Source organism: Trachemys scripta, chromosome 14, assembly GCF_013100865.1.
Source record: "Trachemys scripta elegans isolate TJP31775 chromosome 14, CAS_Tse_1.0, whole genome shotgun sequence".
Taxonomy (NCBI): domain Eukaryota; kingdom Metazoa; phylum Chordata; order Testudines; family Emydidae; genus Trachemys; species Trachemys scripta.
Genome location: NC_048311.1, coordinates 19,528,827 through 19,550,631, shown reverse-complemented (window position 1 = coordinate 19,550,631; position 21,805 = coordinate 19,528,827). Strand labels below are relative to the sequence as shown.

At 44.4% G+C, this 21,805-nt stretch overlaps 1 protein-coding gene across 1 annotated transcript; it reads left to right on the top strand.

Moving 5' to 3' along the window:
• The first annotated feature begins 8,948 nt into the window (after positions 1–8,948).
• Positions 8,949–21,591, top strand: GALR2 (galanin receptor 2). The gene is made up of 2 exons (XM_034788969.1): positions 8,949–9,304; positions 17,256–21,591. The coding sequence occupies exons 1-2, from the start codon at positions 8,949–8,951 to the stop codon at positions 18,034–18,036; spliced, it is 1,137 nt and encodes a 378-aa protein (XP_034644860.1). The 3' UTR covers positions 18,037–21,591.
• The last annotated feature ends 214 nt before the right edge of the window (positions 21,592–21,805 follow it).

The following is a 21,805-nucleotide window of genomic DNA, read 5'->3' as shown; positions in this document are numbered from 1 at the left end:
TATATATATCTTCTCACTATGTGTTCCATTCTATGCATCCGAAGAAGTGGACTGTAGCCCACGAAAGCTTATGCTCAGATAAATTTGTTAGTCTCTAAGGTGCCACAAGTACTCCTGTTCTTAACCCTTATTGTAAACATTACCACTTTTCTACTTGCCAGTCATCCAGCCTCTTCCCGGTCCTCCCACATACTTGTTTTGTGAGCTGAAACAGTTGGGAACAATCTCCCTGCTGTGTCCCTGCCTCATTGCTTCTCCATTTCCTTCAAACCACAGCTGAAAACAGATCTCTGCTCTCCCCCTGGTGCTGGCTTTATAGCTGGATGCTTTCATTTAAGCCATGTCTTCCCTGCAAAAAAAAGTGATTTTACACAAAGATGTCTACATCAATGCAACATTCCAGTGGAGACAAGACATTAGATTTTACTTTGATGTAGGAGTTGAAGTAAACCACAGGTAGGAGATACAGGGTTGTACCTGAAAGTACAAACTACCTATGCCTTGTCTCCATTAGAATTTTACAGTGATAAAGAAATAGATGTAAAGACACCTTTTCTGGAGCGAAGACAAAACCTTATTCACCATACACAGTATTTGCCCCACTGCTTCCTGAAATTTATGTCAGACGTGGCTTTGTAATATTTAACTGTTCAAATCATTGTAAAGTTATATATTGGACTAGGTGACCTACTGAGGGCCCTGCCAGTACTACACTTCTATGATTGTTCAAAGTTGTACTTATTGTGTAAATTGCAATATTGCGTAATCCAAGTATTCAAAAATCATGTAACAGGCCCTCAGAAATCATGACATTGGCTTACATTTTTTCAGATATTTTACAAATAATACCGTGGGGTTTGTTTTTATTTGCCTGTTGGTTTTATGGCCTCAGGATACATGGGTGTCACGTTTTCAAGCTTTTTTCTAACTATGAGGGCTGGAAACTTAAAATGAAAGTTGAGAGGGAAGGATAGTTCAGTGGTTAGGGTACTAGTCTAGGATATGGGACTCGGGTTCAAATCCCTGCTCTGCCACGGCTTTCTGAGTAACCTTGGGCAAGTCAGTTAGTCTCTCTGTGCCTCAGTTCCCCACCTATCAAATGGGGATAATAGCATGCACTCCTTCACAGGTGTGTTGAGAGGATACATGCATTAAAGACTGAGGTACTCAGATATTATGGTGATGAGGGCCAGCTAAATAGAGAGCGATTCTCATGTAAGTCCAGGAGATGGGGTTTTAAGAGTCATGAGTCTTGCAATGAAAGGGGGAGAGCTGGTGACAATTAAGTTGGGTAAAACTCTTTAACTCCATGTAACTATTCAAAAAATGTGCAATGAATGAAGCAATGTTCTCTCTTTATAAAGTGTGTATTGGACCTAGCCTATTTTTGTGCACTAGACTGATATGCACACCACATAAAGCATTATATACATGGCCTAATGCACTGTTAGGTCCTGATCCTGTAATTGCATGCATGTGTTTGGATCCCTGAGCCCATGCAGAGCCTCACTGATTTCACTGGGTCTGCACATCTGGGCAAGAATCCACATGTGTGCATGTACTTTCAAAAACACGGCTTTACAGCACATGCAATGTGCAACAGGACCCATTCCAGGAGACCTGTGCCTCTTCCCTAGGCATGCAAAATACAACTCGCCTTCATTGCAAATAAGTTCTAAAAACATCATACCAATTACAATTTCAAATGCTCTTAACTGAAGAATCAAACCCAATTTTCACTATACTGTATTCGAAAGCCACTTCTCAGCGGGGGCTGTTTTCTGCCAAATTTCAATTTTCTATATCCAGATACAGCTGTTTAAAAAAAATATTCAAGATTCCCCCCTCCAAATGTTCTCATATGCAGAAACAATGGCATCAGTTTTGAAAGATTTGAAAAATATAAATAAAAATTCACCAGGCCAACCCTGGAAAATTTCAGTCTCACAGCTGAAAGTTTTAGAAAATCATAAGCAACTGAAAACAAGAGGCTTAGAATGGAAATGCTTGGGCAACTTTTACCATGACATTGTATGTGTTTGTACCACCCCTAGCACATTAGGGCCCCCAGGAGGTCTAGAGTCTCCAGACACTACTGCAATATAGTTATTAATAAATATCAACTCTTGTTAATTAATTTAATAATAATAATAATTAAAAATAATAATACAGTACAGTTCAATAATAATAATAGATGTCATTAGTGCGCCAACTCTAATAAAACCAGCAGGTATTGTAATCCAAAGCTTGGCGGCTTCTGCCTCTGTTTATGTCCTAGAGGATATTTGCCCTGGATGCTGATGTGATAAACCAATGTAATCAGCAGTTTATATTGCAATTCTTTTACTCCTCCAGAGGGCTAAATTAGGCTCATTTATATCTGATTTTCTTTGAGCTTTTGTGCCCTCTTGGGGACATAAGGGCCTAAGTGAAAAATCACAATTTGCATCTTTTCTTTCCATTTTAAGTGTTTGACTTTAATCTTCTTTTTAATATTCAGTATGTTTCCACCCGCTCTTAAGTTTGAGATGAGGCTCGCAGTATCGAAGTAGATTTCTTTACCAAACATGTTTTTAAAGTGATGTTCATTTCAAGCAGCGAGGTGGGATTTGACTCAGATAACACACCTTTTTACAAATGATTGCTGTTTTCATTCATATATGTCTCATTAAGGCAGCCGAAGTCTATTACATTGCAAATGAGATACGCACAGCACAAGCATCCTCTCTAGTCTTCTGTCAAGGGAGTTCACTCTAATGATAAAGAATTAGTGGTATTTAGCTCAAGCACATTTCTAGCATGCCATCTCCCTCTTGATACTTAAAGTGCTTACATTTGCCAGGGGCTTTGAATCTGTTCTGGATTCTGTAAGTCCTAGGGATAAAACTGTCACTAGTTGGCTCATTGCACAGATTCCATCTGGAAACCTGCACCTTTTTCATCCTCTGGGGCAGCCGGGGGCTGAAAGAGGGGATGTGATGTGACTTGACAACACTGCATTGTTGGGGGAGCTACTGGGTTGTGCATGGGATACAGGGACCGAAGGTGCAAGGAAATGGGGAACTGAGTCTACAAACCTGGCTTGGAAGTGCCCCAAAGTTGTTCTACCATATGAGGGCTGGTAGCTGTCCTAGGCAAAATGACTTCAGTGGTTTCAATTCGGTTTCCCATGGGTAAGAATTTGCATCACCAATGGTGGTATTTTTTTACAGCTCCAGTGAGGGACCAAGGACTGAATAGGCTAAGGAGAATGAATTATCTTCTTGCTCCAAGAGGGGAGTCTTCCAAGGGTCAGGATCTATACAAAGAAAGACTTCGGTCTGCACTACCATCAATCCAGCACTCAATTTGCACAAACATTTGTAAAGAAACTTTGAAAAAGATCTCAGTGTGTGTACACATAACTGCAAATGGTAAAGAAAAGAAACCCATGCATGTCAATTTACAATTGCAATAGCCTGAGAAGGAACAGAGGGGGCAGCAAAATCAATAAAACAAACTATCAGTGTCTTGGAACAGGCTTTACAATGGAAAAGGGGGTTATTATTTATATTACAGTAGCACATGGTGGTAGTAGTAGTATTTACTACTAGTAGATCAGGGCAGCATTGTGCCAGATACTGCACAGACACATAGTGAGAAATAGTCTAAACAGAGGAGACAAAGTATTGTTCCCATTTTACAGATGGACGGGGAGGCACAGAGAGACTGAGTGATTTGCCCAAGGTCACACAGAAAGTCTGTGGTTGAGCTGGGAACTGAACACAGATCTCCTGAGTCCCAGTCCAGGGCCTTAACCACCCTCCTTTTCTCTTGTTTTCAATAGGATGTCGGTCTTGCATTGTCTAGTGGCAGTTGTCCATTTCTGAATCGGGGGCTCAGGCAGTTCCATGCTGCAAGACTCTTTTTGCAATTTGATAGCTTTTCTCCCAGAGTGGTTTTCGTCTTCCCTACTTTTTAGTGGAAAAGTCTTATCATCTTTGACAGCTGTTAGGGTACAATTTTGATTCTTAATAAGACTCCAGCTGACTCCAGGCTCATTGGGAATTTATTAATCAAAGATTATTAGTCAAAGATTAACACTGCACAATACAGAAAGGAAGGTTATACGTTACCAAACTGATGCTGGAGAAGCATCTCTGCAGCTGGGTTCACTTCGAACTCTCAAAACCTCAGTTCCTTATATACCACAGGTGTGTACAAAGAGAGAGAGAGAGAGAGAAATTCCTCTCCCCACCACCCAATTACAAGTGGAAATTTCTTGATGGTACCTTAGTTTACATGGCTGATAAACTAAAGATATTTCCAAACAAGTCATTTCCAACCAAGAAAACATCTGTGACAACAAGAAATTCCTGATGAGTTAAAAACATTTCTTAATAGTTTATCATCTCATCAAGTACAGAACACATTTGCAATAGCAAGTATCCCTCGTCAATAACAAATGGCTCCTTTCTGGACAGCTGGACATATTCTCTGGGGACCACTGGGATAAGAGTAAAAGATTACACACATTCTACCGTTTGGTCACACATTGAGGTTTCACCTAAGTTTAAAGCACCTAGAATTATAGACACAGAGTATCAGTACACTGGTTTATATTAAGAGGATTGTGGGAGTTTGGTTCAGGTACAAAGAATCGTGGGTGTTTGGTATCTGCTAACATAGCTCGTTGCAGCCAGCATCCTTTTCCTAATCAGTAGAGCTGAGCATATAATTCACAACAAATACTGTATTCAACCTATTTACCCTCTTTGTTCTGGATAACCAGGAACAAAGTAGGATTCCCTACAATGCGTTTGTTCTCTGAATGCAGATGCAGGGTCTAGTGGTTAAAGCATAGGACTGGAGCCAGCAGATCCACTCTACAACTGATTTGCCTCCCACTTTGTGCAAGTCACTTCATTGCTCTGTGCCTCAGTTTACCCATGTGCAGAGTACCTCACAGGGTTGCTATGAGGCTTACTTTGTTCATGCTCATAAAGCCCTTTGATACACTGTTCTACAGCCAAAATGCTTCTGAAATAAATGTAGTCAAACTTTACTAATTCTGGGTCACTGAGAATGAAAATGATGCTTAAAATTGTTGATTGACTCTAGTTTTCAAGATATGCTATTGGGTCAGTATATACGACCCTTGACTTGGGAATGGCGGAGGATAAGTGAGTTATAAAGAGAAGGGATCTCAATTTAAACTAGAAATGACTAAAATACATCTTTGACTGGATCTATGAATAAATCTATCACTGGGTTTGGACAGTACTTGCTTTTTAGGCAAAACAATGAATGATGCAATCTGAAGCTGGTATTGCATCATACATGATATGAATTGCATCATGTTATTCCTAGAAGTCATGGATGATGCAATCATAACGAAGCTTACATCACTCTGCTGAACAAATTGCCCTATATCAGCTCTAGAAATCATACAGTGTCGTGCTCGCTTATTTGTCACTGTTTGATTTTGCAAAGGGACACATTTCTGTTTAGCCAGAGTGAGCAGAGATGCCTCGTACTTGTGTGAACAGTGCAGATAACTTCTGCTATGTTTGTGGTGAAGTGACTTTTGCATCACAAAAGCGCAGTATAACCACTATAGTTAAGAAAGCCTATCACCTTTATTTTGGCTGCAAAATTGGAGATCAGGACAAGGGTGGGCCCCACACATATGCTGCAACACTTGTGCAACAAATCTTCACCTGTGGTTGAACAGGAAAAGGAAATCTATGCCTTTTGCAGTGCCAATGATTTGGAGAGAGCCAACAGATCATACCAGCAATTGTTACTTCTGCATGGTGCCTCCAGTTGGGAAAGGTGTGTCAAAGAAGAAAAAGTGGACTGTGCATTATCCAAACATTCCATCAGCTATACGCCCAATACCCCACAGAGAAGGACTTCCGGTTCCTGATGCACCAGAATCATTCTCACTTGAGTCAGACGAGGAAGAGGAAGAGGATGAAACTTCTGGTCCTGAACCATCAATGTCACAGGACCCACATTTTCTCCCATCCTCCTCCTCTGAGCCACACCTCATAACACAAGGTGAACTGAATTATCTTGTCAGGGATTTGGAACTACCCAAGAGTAAGGCAGAGCTGTTGGGCTCCAGACTACAGCAGTGGAATCTCCTGGCAGGTGATGTTAGGGTTTCCATGTTCCGTGACCGTCAAAAGGATCTTGTCCCATTCTTCTTCATGGAAGGTGATCTTGTAGCCTGCAACAACATCGATGGTGTGATAGCAGCCCTCAACATCGTTCACGATCCAGAGGAGTGGAGACTGTTCATTGATTCATCGAAGATGAGTCTTAAAGCTGTTTTACTGCATAATGGCAATGTTTTGCCATCAATTCCAGTTGGTCATGCAGTCCATATGAAGGAAACCTATGACAACATGAAACAACTTTTGAGGTGCATAAACTATGACCAACATCAGTGGCAGCTTTGTGGTGATTTGAAGGTTGTTGCTCTCTTGCTTGGTCTGCAGACTGGATACACAAAGTACTGCTGTTTTCTCTGCGAATGGGATAGTTGTGCAAGAGATTCCCACTACATCAAGAAAGATTGGCCACTCCGACAGTCATTGGAGCCTGGGAGGAAAAGTGTTCAGCATCCACCACTTGTTGAATCAAGGAAGATTTTGTTACCACCCTTACACATCAAGCTGGGTCTGATGAAGAACTTTGTCAAGACCATTGACAAAACACAAGCAGCTTTCAAGTATCTCCGTGGAAAAGTTCCAAGGTTAAGGAAGCTAAGGTAAAGGAAAGTGTCTTTGTTGGTCCTCAGATTCGTGAACTTCTTCGAGATGATGCATTTGACCATGCACTGCGTGGAAAGGAAAAGATGGCATGGAAAGCCTTCAGTTAGTGGCAATACATTTTCTCTGAAACAACAAGGCAGACAACTACAGGTTGTTGGTGGAAAATCTCCTCAAGGCATACAAAAGCCTTGGTTGCAACATGTCACTAAAGATACATTTTTTGCACTCTCATCTAGATTTTTTTCCACCGAACTGCGGAGCAGTGAGCGATGAGCACGGCAAGCGATTTCACCAGGACATTGCAACAATGGAGAAACGCTATCAGGGCAAATGGAGCCCATCAATGCTTGCAGACTATTGCTGGACAGCGACAAGAGATGCTCCATTTAATGAATACAAGAGACAAGCCAAGAAGCGCCGAGTAGACACTGAATAGGACTAAACTATGTACATAATAGTTTTTTGCCTTTTGTTTCATACTAAATTTTATTTATATAACCCTTTTGCTAATTTTTAAAGTGTTACATAAACAGGACAGGTGAAATATTATCATGTAAAGCAACCATAAACACATGAAAAGACCTAGGTTTACAATTTATGATTCAAACTCTACTATCTACACAATATACATAGACATAAAATGTAAAAACTTAAATATCTTAGAAACAGTAGCCAATCAGTTGTTTTAATTGTCATATTTGAATTCAGCACATCAAAATACATAATAAATAGCACATTTTATCTCTGAAGCAGACGACTTCTCAAAAATTGTAGACCAGTGATATCATTAGGTGCGAAGTGGAAAGTATCAGTGATTATATTTCTTTGTATTACTACTGGTCACCAAGCCCAAGCCAAGCGAACATCAGTTAAGTGAAACATACTCAAAGAATTGATGGTGTTCTACGACGATAAGAAAATAATTTGGAAAGGCACCGAGGGGGAAAAATGCAATTTTGTAGCTGGTTGAGAGGAGAGGTGTTAAGGATTTGTTCCCATTGCGGCTGAGTTTGCTGGATTTCTTCTTTATTGCTCAAAAGATGATCAAGCAAACAACTCTTCTGCAACCTGAAAGCCAAAATAGATCGTTTTGATTCAGGGACTGTCTTTTGTGTGTGCAGTCACCAGCACAATGCAGCCCCCATGAGACCCGGAGATGCCACCACAATAAAAGAAATAACCATAGAAAAACTGGTCAGCTATTATCCCCCTAATATTTCTCTGATATTCCATCCAGCTCCTGCAGTCTTTCCTTCACTCCTGCAAAACTCCCACTGATTTCAAGGTGGAAGGACAGAGGACTCTAGGATTTGCCTCTGCTGGCTCAGAAGAAAGGAGCTAGCGGGATCAGAGAAAAAAATCAATAGTCCAGCACCTAACTGCTCTGTTGGATCCAGCCCCCAGAGCCTGTTCCACACGAGCTCCGCGCAGAGTTCTGACACGTGTCAGAGCAGCTCTTTGCAGACGCAGAACGTCAGCCTGCCTGGGATAGCTACCTTCCGCCTGCGGGAGTTACAGGTGGCGTTGTTGGACTGGGAACGTTATTTCCCTTTACCCACCAGTTTTCCTTGGAGAACTAAAGCAGCCCTTTGCCCCTCACAGAGGCATATGGGCAACTTCTGGACCCCCCTGATGTTTAGGCACGAAGGGTTCTGGGGGCGGCCAGGAGGCGAGCCTTAGGTTTCCATAGACACCGTTAATTGTATTTCAGGTATTTGTCTCCAGGGAAACCAGAGCCTGGCTCAGATCTATATATTTTTCCCCCGTATGCCGAGCACACAGAGCGCTGGGCTCCAAGGAGGGAGGGGACAGATAAATAAATAAATAAAAACTGCCAAGAAGTTTACTCTCTCCTCCCCCGGTCCCTTTCAAGACACCGCCGCGATGCTCTCCAGCGAGAGAGGCAGCAGGCGGTGAGCGGGGCTCGGAAAACGCTCCCGCGCCCGGTGAGAAGCCGAGCAGCAGAAGAGCGAGGGCGCGAAGCGGAGCGGACAACTCCGGAGCAACTTGGGCTGCGGCTCACCCCGCGAACTAAGCGAGACTCCGCGGCGCGTCGCACATCAGGGCAGCGGTTGGAGCTGAGAGCGCCCGGAGGATGCCAGCGAGCAAGGCGCCCCACGCTACCCCCGGCCGGCGTGTCCCTCGCTGAACAGCTGTGTCTGGGGAGGAGCCGGGGTCGCCGCGGCGATGAACAGCTCGCTGGCCCCGCTCAACGCGTCCGGCGGCGAGGCCGGCTGGCAGCCCGAGTCCGTGCTCATCCCGCTGGTGTACGCGCTCATCTTCCTGCTGGGCACGGTGGGCAACTCGCTGGTGCTGGCCGTGCTGCTGCGGAACCGGCAGGTGAATAACACCACGAACCTCTTCATCCTCAACTTGGGCGTGGCCGACCTGTGCTTCATCGTCTGCTGCGTGCCCTTCCAAGCCACCATCTATACCCTGGAGGGCTGGGTCTTCGGGCCCTTTCTGTGCAAAGCCGTGCACTTCTTCATCTACCTGACCATGTACGCCAGCAGTTTCACCCTCGCCACCGTCTCCCTGGACAGGTAGGAAAGCGGAGAGGCCAGGGCAGCAGGGGGGCTGCCCTCCTTTCAGCCCCTCCTTGGCAAATAACTCTCAGCAACTTTCCTTGGTTACTTTCCAACCTGGCCAGCCAGCCAGAACCTCTCCCTCTCTGCCCATAAGTTACCAGGGAGAGCTGGAGGGCCAGGAACTCTGGAGCAGGAGGGAACTAGCCGCTGTAGCAGCTGCACTGGAAGGGCTAGCAGAGGGGTGCAGTGTGGGGGCAGGAGGCGAGCTCCCCCCAGGGACAGAAGGCTCACACCGCTTCTTGCAGGGTGGTGCCTTCCTGAAATTTGCAGAGCCCCAGCTGTCGAAGGCAATGTGCAAGCTGGGGTCTTCGCATGGGTGGTGGAAAGAGGCAGTTTAGAGGAAATGGGACTGTGCTCTGCAGAGAGAGTAGGGGAGGTGGGATTAGGCACCTTTAGACAGCAGAGCTGGGCATGCTAAATCACCTGGGACCAGTTCCTGGCCCAAGCCCAGTTCAGAGTAGATGAATTCACTAGGGGCATGGGGCGGAGGACCCCAAGGCATTCCCATGGCTGCAGGAGAGGGACAGATGAAACCAGCAGTACTTTGCTTTGGAGTGCTCAGCCTGGCTGGCAGAGTTCAGCATGACCACCCAAATCGTGGTCCATGTGCAGGGCCAGAGTCTCTTCTCACGCACCCCGGAGGAAATCCGGAGTGGGTCCATTGACAGGAGTGGCGCTACATCAGTGTGAGTGAGGGGAGAAGCACGACTGCTTTCCCTTGACTCAACTCCCCAGAAGGGCCAGGAGGTTTTTCAGTGAAAGAGAAGGAGGGACATCAATGGAAAATGGTGTGGTTTAAACAGAGTTCAGTTAGGCCCAGTCTACACTTAAAGATTATATGGACTTAGCTAGGTCCCTCAGGGCTGTGAAAAAATTTATGCCCTAGATTGGCCTACCCCCCTCTGTGGAGGCAGATAGAATTCTTCCATTGACCTAGCTACCGCCTCTGGCAGAGACATATTAACTACATCGCTGGAAAAACACCTGCTGTTGATGTAGGAAGCATCTACACTACAGCACTATGGTGGCCCAACTGCAGTGCTGCTGTAGTGTAGACATGGCCTAAAATCCTTTTTCAAGAGCGGAGAGATTAGTTACTGGACTAAACAGCACCAGTGTGAACTCAGTTTTACATCAGCCCATCGTGTCTATGGAGATGTCTCCGTTCCAGACACTACAGTGACACAGCCACGCCGCTGTAGTGTAGACACTTCCTACAGTGAGAGAAGGAGATTTTCTCTGGCTGTAGTTAATCCACTCCCTGAGAGGCAGTAGCTAGTCAATGGAAGAATTCTAGTGCTGTCTACACTGGGGCTTAGGTCAGTTTACTAATGTCTCTCAGAGGTGTGAGTTTTTCACACCCCTTAGAGATGTAGCAAGGTTGACCTACATTTTAGGTGCCAACCAGGCCTGTGTTGTGGGTTTGTACCAATGTGAATATATAGGCTTTGTCTCCACTGCCAGAGTTGGGTTTTTACCTCAGGATAATGAAGGTGCATTAGCCAGCCTGCTGTAAAATCCTAGTGAAGACAAGGCACCTGTAGATTTTCCTGCGAGGGAAAGTAGGTGAGGTCAGCTATGGTCAGGGAGTGAGCTACCGGTGCCTTATTTCCACTAAGATTTTACAGCAGGATAGTGAACACTGCCCCCCACCACCTTTTTTTGCACAGACATAGCCTTTAACTTGACCTGCTCACCCACGTGAAAACTACAACTACCTTGTCTTCTCTCGGATTTTAACTCAACGTACAAACACACCTTTTGTTTTTGCAGTGGAAACATACCTGTGACATCAAGTCACACCAGTGTGATTTTCTTTGAGGGCCACAGAGAGATACAGCGATGGGTAAATGGGTGAAGCATGCAGGTCAAAATACATGAAAACCAAAGGGCAATATGAGCACGAAACGGTTCTCTCTCCCCTACAGAAGCTACACTGGAGACATCCCCATCCCCAAGGAAAGCAGGGCATGAAAAGAGCAAGCTTCTCATGTACAGTGAGTGGTAGCTTGATAAATAAGGGAGCGTGTTCATTAAACTGAAGAATTTAAATGAAGGTTTCAGAAGTTTATACTTCCTGAGTCTCCTGGTGGCATTGCCAGGGCTGCTTTTTAAGAGCAGGCAACAAGAGAACGCTGGTGTAAAGCTAACAGCAGAGAAACTCCTGAGGGTCAGAGCGTGAATCCCTTATGCCTACCAATGAGCATTTACTTACCTGACAACAAGGTTACTTGTGCATGTAACTGCTCACTAGTGTAAGGAATGGGTTCACAATCTGGCCCTAAATGATCAGAAAGTTTTCAGCGTCTAGAATTGCTAAAGGACAACAAAGTTGCTGGGAGACGTATGGGAACAACAGGAGGCTGGGAAAAGGATTTCAAAAGAAATGGGCAGCTAGATTCTGATCTCATGTACACCGACATACATGTGGAGAAAAGCTATTTAGTTCACTGGAGCCAGTCTAGATTTATACTGATGTAAGTGAAATCAAAATCTGCCCCGGATTGTTTTAACTCAAGGCTTTGGGAGATAAAGTGGACAGGTTATCAAAACCAGAGAGAGAAACAAGCTACGACTGTCTGTTATCTTGGCATAGAGGCTTAGAAATAGATGTCATAATATAAGCAGCAGCCCCTAGCTCATTCAAGGAATTACAGAAATCACACCTGCTTTGTAAATAGCATTTGATAAATAGCAAAGTCGGTAAATCTTTTAAAAAAGAGTTATTATAGTTAAACATTTCCACTCACCAACACCTTTTATTTGCATTACTTGAAAGAACATTTCTCTCTAACATACATTATTGAATATTATTATTATTATTAATTATTATTAAAACACAGGGTGACGATTCTAGGCTGGCCTGGGGGCACCTGACAATAAAATGAATGCTAGCTTTCAATTAAAACTGTCATGTCCAACAGCGAGGTTTGGAACTGGAATTGTCCCTAATGAAGGCAGCCTGCAGCGTTTGACATTTGTAATTGTGATTTCCTCCTGCTGATCTCTACCACCAATTCAGCATTCAAGAGGCTGAGAAGTAATTAATTTGCAGCGAGAAAGGTAACCGTGGCTCTTGAAGCTTTTCTATTAGAATATTTTCTATTTAAAGTCAAAAGTACTCGGCGTTCAGGGTACTTCAAACCTGCAAGATCTTTGGATTTTAAGAGCCAACTAGAAAGATGCCAAAAGCCCTTTTTGCAAACTCTTGGCAGGCCCCTATAACAGAAGCTAGACAGAAAGTGGTCTTTTCTTTGCCTTTCACAAAAGTCTATTTTATTTTTTATGTCTTATTTGTTTTGCAAAAAATAATTGCTTTTAAGGATATGCAGCAGCCACTTGTCACCAAAGGAGCCAGAGAAGGGTATGTATATTTCGGCTTGGCAGAATTCAGTTTTTATTTTTGTATAATTTTGACATTATACAAAATGTTTCTTTTTGAGCATTTTTCTTTTTAAGAATTTTTTCTGTTTCTTTTTAAGCATTTTTTCTATTTTTAATCGATTTAAATTTTCACAGTTGGGGGGAATCAGACGGATGGCAGACAATTATTTAGTGACAGACTTTGAGATGCAAAATATAAAAGCTTTGTAACCCAAATTGTCAACATTACATGTGGATATGGAGAAAGTAAATAGCCTTACGTCAAACCCTAATATGTTCTCAAGCAGCATTTTTCTTACTTTGCCTATCTGTATATTTTGATTATTATCAATGGAAGTATTTTTTCATCAGTTTGAGTATGTACAGTGGTGAATCAATGTTTGCTGACATTTACGGATAAAAAGCTAATCCTTCCAAGCCTATGTATAATTAAAGCAGGTGAAGGGCCTGATTCTCCTCCCTCAACGAGGTAAAATCAGGAGTAACTTGATTGATACCGGAGGAGTTACACCTGTCTAAAATTACTGAGAACTATGTGAAAAGAGAACTGAGGCTACAGGAGTTTGATGTATAATCGGGAGATTACTACACTATCATTTAAATCTTCCTACTGTGTGATCATCGTGTTCCCGTTGTTTCTGATTATAGTTTTCAGAGGGAAAAACAGTGGGAGCTGTGAATGAGATTGAAGGAAACTAACATCCTCTTGTTTGCTATCTCTCAGTAATCTCATCTTTCAAGACATTTTCAATGTGCCTTTCTTTACAGTATTTCGGTGCCAGGCTTCTGATACAATAATCAAGTCAGTCCAAGACTAAGGATTCCAAAAATGAAGTTGGCGTAAAATACCCTCAGAGTAGTACAAAATGGATCAAAGCCTTTCTTTCCCTTTTCTGAGGCACCTCTCACATGTCAAATCCTGCCACTTGATATATTTCAGTTCCAGTCTTGCATTTGACGCAAGCTAGTTAGATTCAACACTCACTGTTAGTAATGTACTAAACGATTCAATCATTCTCATTTGGGAGTGGAAGGTGCCCAGAACCTCACAGGAGGCACTCAGCTCTTTGCAGGATCAGACCCAAAATGTAAGGGGTGAAATGGTATGAATGGCAACAATTCTCTAGCAAAGTTTTGCAAGCCAAAAAAAAATCTATGAATTTCTTGCCATCCGTAGTGCTCTCTTCTCATCACAAGAGCATCAATATTATGTTGCAGTGACTCAGCCTGGGGAATTCACCTTTTGGATGATACACGCAGGTCTGAGATACACCTAAAATGTAGGTTGGCCTAGCTTTGTCGCTCAGGGGTGTGAAAAATTCACACTCCCGAGAGATGTAGGTTTGCCGACCTAAGCCCTGGTTTAGACACCGCTAGGTCAATGGAAGAATTCATCTGTTGACCCAGCTGCCACCTCTCAAGCAGGTGGATTTACTACTGTGATGGAAAACCCCTCCTGTCGCTGTAGCAAGTGTCTGCATTCCAGTGGCACCTCTGTTGCTGTAGTGCTTGTAGTATAGACATACACTTCAAGCACTTAGCATTTCAATGGTCATCATTGCAATAGCTGGATGGGATGAATTCTACAACCGCAAAGCAGAGGCTAGAGGGTAGTTTGCACTTTTCTGGGTGTGCAGGCTTCCGTCAGTTGGTTTCAGTGGACATCAGTTTAAATAGGGGAGGCTTGAAAAACAGAGCTCTGAAAACTTAAATTTCATGACTCTCCTCACCTCCCCCTCCTCCATAAAGGAAAGGTTAAGGGGTAGGCAACCTATGGCACACATGCCGAAAGCGGCACGCGAGCTGATTTTCAGCGGCACTCACACTGTCCGGGTCCTGGCCACCGGTCCGGGGGGGCTCTGCATTTTAATTTAATTTTAAATGAAGCTTCTTAAACATTTTACAAACCTTATTTACTTTACATACAACAATAGCTTAATTATATATTAAAGACTTATAGAAAGAGACCTTCTAAAAATGTTAAAATGTGTTCCTGGCACACGAAACCTTAAATTAGAGGAAATAAATGAAGACTCGGCACACCACTTCTGAAAGGTTGCCGACCCCTGGGTTAGATCCTGACGTATGCAACTCCGGTTACCAGTGACAATCCAAAGGCTGCAGAATTGGGGGATTTTCCATGCCAGTAGGGTTTGGGCTTGACCCTGCAATCAGAAAAGAACCCTTACTCCATCAAACAGTCCCACTGGCTTCAGGAAAAAGGGCGGTGGAGTTGGGACTTTGATGGATCAGTTCCTCTTTAACTAGACGCCCTCTAGCATCTTTCTCATGTTTTAGCTGGAGACTGTTTACAAGGCAATAACCATCAAGAGGAATTCACTAGTGGGTGTAGGAGGATGCTAAAAGCATGTTTAAAAAGCTTGCTGTGAATTACATGTGCAGTTTAAAATTCATGCTGCTCAGGATTAGGGTAAAGCTATATGCTAACAACTCTAACCAGTAAGATCTCAGTCCTGCAATGTGCTTAGTACCCTGACCTCCCATTCACCAGCTACTGCTGGCTGAATATCAATAGCTATTTGCACATCCTCCACAGAACATTGTACATAAAAATCCTAACTGAGGTCTTTGTGCTCCTGGTAAGACTGAATATACTTTGGGAGGTTTTTGATGGGCTTTGCAATGCAAGTCTATTAATTTATACTAATTTATGGTTACAGTTAATAACAATGAAAAAAACCCTTTAAAATGGTACTTCAACCACATATAATGACCGCCCAATAACCCCTCCCAGAGAACAGAGCTGAAAGTCTGAGCCATTATTACTGTTTGAGCTGAAGGACTCTGCATGAGAGCTAGGAGCTGCAGCAAACTAACATCCTCTGTGGATTGGGCCCAGGTGGAGAGGTGTAACCTACAGGACAGCTGATTACGCGTCATCATCTTGGCACTTCACAAGCTTGTTTTGAAATGGGAGCTGCAGTGTGGGAGGTGGCCAAGGGTCGGCAGCCATGCCCTGTTTCATGAGAAAAGAATAGGAACTCTGCATCTTTATTAGATGAAGGTCCTGCTCCTATTAAAGTCACTGGCAAAAACTCTCAGTGGCTTCAGTGGGAATGAAGTTTATAGTTCTGAAGGAAAAACCTTAGCCTTATGTCACTCCAGTTTTAAGCCAGTGTAACTCCTCTGAAGTCAGTTACACCAGCATAGATTGCAGTAATGAAATGTGAATTCAGGCCCTTGTTCCCTCTCTGCCCGATGGAGAAAGAAAAATTCTTCTCCTTGAAAAAGTGATGGGTCATGCTCTTTCCCTGAGGACAGATCTGTTGGTAACCAGGACCTTAGTGCCAGGTGCAGAAATCAGAGAGCTGACTGTTTGTGGCAAATAAAATGATTCTCCAGCCCATACACCGGTGCACCATCAACCATTGTTTCAGAGCCGATTCCCTAGGGAGACTCTCTGACGAATGTGGAGCTGACGAGATATAAATATTTTACATCTCTTAAAGAACCACATGGTCAAAAGACCAGAGCAACACGTGCCTGCAAACAGCAGCAGGTGCATGTGCATAAAACAGGTCACTGCATTCACAAATACAAATGTGCATGTTTGCAGCTGCATTTTCAAGGGAGCACCAGTCACTGAAAGCATGGCCCTTTGAGTTTGCTGCTTTTACTATGTAATTGTCATATACAGAGATGGGAAAACCATAAGTACAAATTTAAGTCCCTTTGGGTTTTGTGGATGATGGCATTTCAGAAACTGAAATCCCTTCAACCCTATGGCTTTGGTTCCAGTTGGATCCCAAACTGAGGAAGCCTATTTTCTAGTTCTGTTCTGGATGTAACCAGCATATCCTTGAGAATAAGCTTAGATATCCATCCAAGGTGACCGAGCTGTTGAGTGAGTGAGCTCGCAAGATTTTAACATTTTGGAAACATCAGCTTCCAACGTGTAGGTGCCATTTAATCCAAACCAGATTCCTAGCCCTAATTCAACCTTAAACTCAGATCACACCCTAAAAATGATTTGGATCTGAGCTAAGCTGCCATGGCCCCTATATTGTTGTTATATAAAATGCAAAAGACATGGTGAAAATCAGTGACAAAGAAAAGTTTGAGTTACCATCTCCTCTACCTGGTCAGGCAAGTTGTCTATATGGAGATTTGACACCAGGCCAGGTGTGACTCTACAGCATCCTAGCTAGCTATGCACTAATTGTCTGTTTGGACCCAGCTACCTCGCACTAAAAGTTTGAGGCAGCAAGATGTCACAGCACACCATGGAACTTTTAGTGCGTGATAACAGGGTCCGTGTGGACATTTAGTGCGTGGCAGGCTAGTGCGCTGTAGATTCACACCCTGCAGTGTCGTGCACAAAGGTTCTGTGGAGACAAGTCCTTGGAAATGGGATAATTAGTTGAACAAGGAATTACATTAGAAGTGCAAAGTTTTTCATTTTAACTCTTTTTCTCCTTGTGTTCTCCCTACATAGCCGGCCTGATGACGTTTTCTCTGTTTTAAATAGAACTGTCATTTTGTTTTGTTCTCTCCCTTGCAGGTATTTGGCCATTAGGTACCCTTTGCATTCTAGAGAACTCAGAACCCCCAGGAACGCGCTCACAGCCATTTGCCTCATCTGGGGTCTTTCCTTTATTTTCTCTGGCCCATACCTCAGTTACTACCAGGAGTTCCAAATGGCCAACCTGACCGTCTGCCATCCCATCTGGAAGATCCCCCAACGCAAGATCATGGACATCTGCACCTTCATCTTCAGCTATGTCATCCCAGTGCTGATCCTTAGCCTCACCTACATGAGGACTATCCGTTACCTCTGGACTTCCGTCGACCCCATTGAAGACATGTCCGAATCCAAAAAAGCCAAGCGCAAGGTCACCAGGATGATCATCATTGTAGCTGTCCTCTTCTGTCTTTGCTGGTTGCCCCATCACCTGATCATCTTGTGTGTCTGGTTCGGCTATTTTCCTCTCAACCACGCCACCTACGTGCTCAGGATCCTCTCACACCTGATCTCGTACTCCAACTCCTGCGTCAACCCCATCGTTTATGCCCTGGTCTCCAAGCATTTCCGCAAGGGCTTCAAGAAGATCTTCAACTGCCTCTTGCACAAGAAAGTGGCCAATAAGGTACATGTGGCACAGGTGACCAACACTGTCAGCACCCTGGAGGCGGATCTGACTGAAGTGACGCACATCAGCGAGCCCCCTCCTGCCAGGTCCTTCACCAGCTGCCAGATCCCAGGCCAGCCATGGGGGGAGACAGAGCAGCTAGGGCGCCAGCAGAAAGTAGCCAACTCCTTCATCACCTTCAATGTCACCTAGTGGAACTTCTTTCCTAGTGGCTTTGAAAAAAAAAAAATCTTCTGACTCTAGGGCCATGTCGCGTGGACCTGGGTAGGACTGAACTTTGGCTTTAATGTACGGCTCACAAGAATCTCAGCTTTTAAAATGCTGCTGCTTTCTAGCCTCTCAGCCACCGCGTGAATGATTAAGACCGCTATGTGGAATGTGGTTTCATTGCCCTCCTCTTGGCATCATTGCATAGCTGCAGCGATCAAAACCTACGTTCCCCAAACCAATTCCTACACGTGCTAGCGTGCAGCCCCCTACTTCGTTATAATGGTCAGTCAGTGAGTATGTGGGGAGGTGCTAGAGGGGGTTAGATTGGAAACAAATTATTTTATTTCCTTTGTGGAAGAATTTTGCATCTTTGAAAGTCTTACAGAGCCACTTGGCTGCAAGAGAATGGCTTGTGGGAGCCATTTATAGCTCCCCTCACTAGCCTCGGCCCTAGAACATTCTCTCCAGATTGCTCTGCACTTCTAAAGCGGAGATCCTGCTTCGGTGCACATGGCCAACTGGGGAAGCTCGCTGCTGCGCTGGTAAAAGTCATTCCATTATAACAGCCAAAAAAGGTGAGTGGCTTGCTGAACGACCCGTCTGCTGTCGCACGGGAGTCTCCAAAAGGGGTGTGCGGGGGACAGGTTTCAGAGTGTTTGTATATAAAGGCGCAGGAAGGAAGCTCAGTTCTCACAGGTTCTTCTGTGACCTCACCTTTTTGCATTTAATGACAGGAGTCTGTTGCCATGGAAACGACAGTGATGTCACAAATGCAGCATTATGAGCCTGGTTCTTCTGTGCCATGCCCCTGGTGTGGTCACTTGCACCAGTGCAAAGTGCATGTAAATGGCAGCCAGCCTGATTGGTGTAAATAGCAACGCAAGGTGTGGGTGGAGAAGTCGTCACCGTGGGATTGACAAGGAGGAGAACATGTGCAGAAGGACAAGTGGGTTGAAACACAAAGTGCTCTAGTCTCCTCCTGCATGCAGAAAGGGACCAGTCCAGTTGGAACCTGGGCAGGGGCACAGAAGGGGAGATATGCACTAGCATAACAAATAAGAATTTGACCAACTCCCTTTGGCATCATGTTGAGTCTCCAGGTTCTTCAGACCCAACCGAACGGCTATACTCACCTTTGGAACTCTAAAGGCCAGATTCTTTGGAGTGACTCCACTGAAACCAGTGAAGTTCCTTGGCTGAAAAGAAGAGCAGAATCCGGCTCATTATGCCCCCACTCCCTGAATGTTTAAATGCCTGTCACTTGCTTTGCACATCTGCCATGACTACCACACACACTCATATTACACCACATCGGTTGTTACATCACCATTAATCTCACTGCAGATTCCACGGAAGTCATGCTCCCTGACTCCAGGCTGCATTTAGCTGAATTAGGCTCGGTGTCCGGGAAGACCCTTTGAACCTCATGTGACCCCTGTGTAAGTGTCTAGTTGCTACTGCTGAGTACTTGAGCAGGGTCACTGGACCCATTTTTATAGCGGGGGCCCTGAAAGTCACTGAACCAAACTGCAAACCCCAGGGAAGCCAGGCATTGGGTTGCTATTAGTGCTTCAAGCCAGGGGATGCTGCTTCACCCTACTTCCCTTCCAGCACCCTTGGACATGAGTCAGGCTCCAAATTGAGAAGTTTCTTTCCCTCACCTTCAAGGTCTTTCACGGCTCTGCCCCTCCCCCTTAGTTCACTCATCGCCCTTCCTGATGACAGCCTCAGTCAGCCACTTGTCAGCTTCTCACACAAACATCTTCTCACTGCCCCTCCCCTGGAATTCCTGCCCTAAACTGATCTGAAAGCCCTCCCCCGCGTCGCCCTAACCCTCCTCCTCCAAATCCCTCCTCTGCCAGAATCAACCAGCCAGTCTAGGCTGAGGCATAGTTACGAAAAGTTGGCATTTTATCTATCATAATACAAACGTACAGTTACCAATGTATATTACAATTCTCTGTATTTGATTGTATTGCATACATCTCTGTGTTATTAGCTTGTAAGATCACTGGGGTCAGAGAACAGGTCTTCATATGTATATGCATGGAGTGAAGCACAATGGGGCCCTGATCCTGACCAGAGCTTTCAGGTGCCATTACAATACAAATGTTAAATAGTATTAAGAAGGTGGACCTTTCCAGCATATCCCTGTGGCTTGGGCCACTTTGGATATGTGGCTAGCCCAGTCAACATGGTTCCCATGCTTATCGCTGACTGCCTAAGTTCTAGCTGTGGGTCCCCTTTTTCCACAGAATGACAAAGCCAGCCAGGGTTTTGAAGATCATTGCCATATACATCAGAGGTGGATCTGAAACAATACTCTATGTCCAAACACCCCTGATAACGTTGGCATGTCTGGACCAGGATTGAAATCTTGGGGTGTGAGTTTAGTCTTCCTGGCAGGTGACAGCATGAACACCTGCAAAGGAAGGTCGATCAGGGAAACTGATTTTTAGCAGCATGGGTTAGCCAGGTGCTGTTACTGAGGGGACAATCTGCCACTGATGAGATTAGTTGTGCTAACCATATGTGGGAGCATGGGGACTTTTATGTCATATAAGTGGAGCTGTGATTCTCACCTAATGTATATCTGTACTTACCACCTTGGTCTGTTTCATATGCTGTGTCTACATTAGCACCTTTAATTGCAATGTGTTTCAAAGTGCTTTGCAGAATGTCCAGAGAGATCACTTTATATGTACCCATTGAAATGGAGCCACCTCTTGGGTGGAACACAGCAGCAGCCCTACACAAGACATCTTAGGAGGCAAAGGAAGAATTACATAGCCAGTTGAACTTAATGGGCATATAAATCACCTATCTTGACCAAGACACCTGGGCTGATGCCAAAAAGAGCCATGGGATTTTAATTGCCACAGACAATCAGGACACCAGCTTGACATCTGATCCACGAGAAGGCACCTTCAGTAGCTCCTCAGCTTGGGGCATCAGCTCAGTACCGGTTCAGCTAGAAGAGCACCATCTACTGCATCACCATTCTTCTGCAGCATCTAAGTGCCCCTGGGAGAGCGTCTATGTAAATACTGACTCCGCCATGTAGTCTAGCCAACACTGTACTCCATGAATGCTTAGTCCTGACACTGTGTTATGCCATTAGGCCAGTGATACTCAGACCTCTGCGGTTCAGGGGCCAAATTATCAACATTACCCAAAAGAGCCACAGTTACGTGAATTCATTGTTTAATTTACTATAGTACTATCTAGTCATATTTAAACCGTATGACAGGGAAATATATATTATTCTCACAGCAAAACGACTGACCACGTATTATTATTTTATCAACTATAATTGGTTAATATCATAGTAAAAGCATCCTGATTGGTTAACAATGAAATCACAGAGTGTTTTAATACTACTGCATGAGCTCAGGAGACCCGTTAAAGAGCCACTTTCGGCTCGTGAGCCTCAGTCTGGGTATCATTGCATTAGGCAGCATGGGCTGCAGCAACCAGCATGGGAGCTGGAGAGCCAGAGCAAACCCCAGGGTCTGCCTGGGTCCAGCTGCCTCAATAAAGAACCACCTTTATATTCATTACAGCCGAGTCCTGTCTCCTTTCACCCGGAGAGATGCTACAGGTGAGACGCTGGTTAGCTTGGGAAATCTGACAGAGGTGGTACAGCAGCTGTTGAGGGGTGGGGAGTGGTTTTTCTTTTGTTCATTGAGGGACCCTGAGTAAGAATCAAGTTCTGTCGATGATAAAGCTATGCCCTCTGGAGGATTGGGGT

Excerpts from the sequence above, each read along its gene's own strand:
- GALR2 (XM_034788969.1), top strand. The coding sequence starts at position 8,949 with ATGAACAGCTCGCTGGCCCCGCTCAACGCGTCCGGCGGCGAGGCCGGC. Across the intron at positions 9,305-17,255 it reads GCCACCGTCTCCCTGGACAG|GTATTTGGCCATTAGGTACC; the intron begins GTAGGAAAGCGG and ends TCTCCCTTGCAG.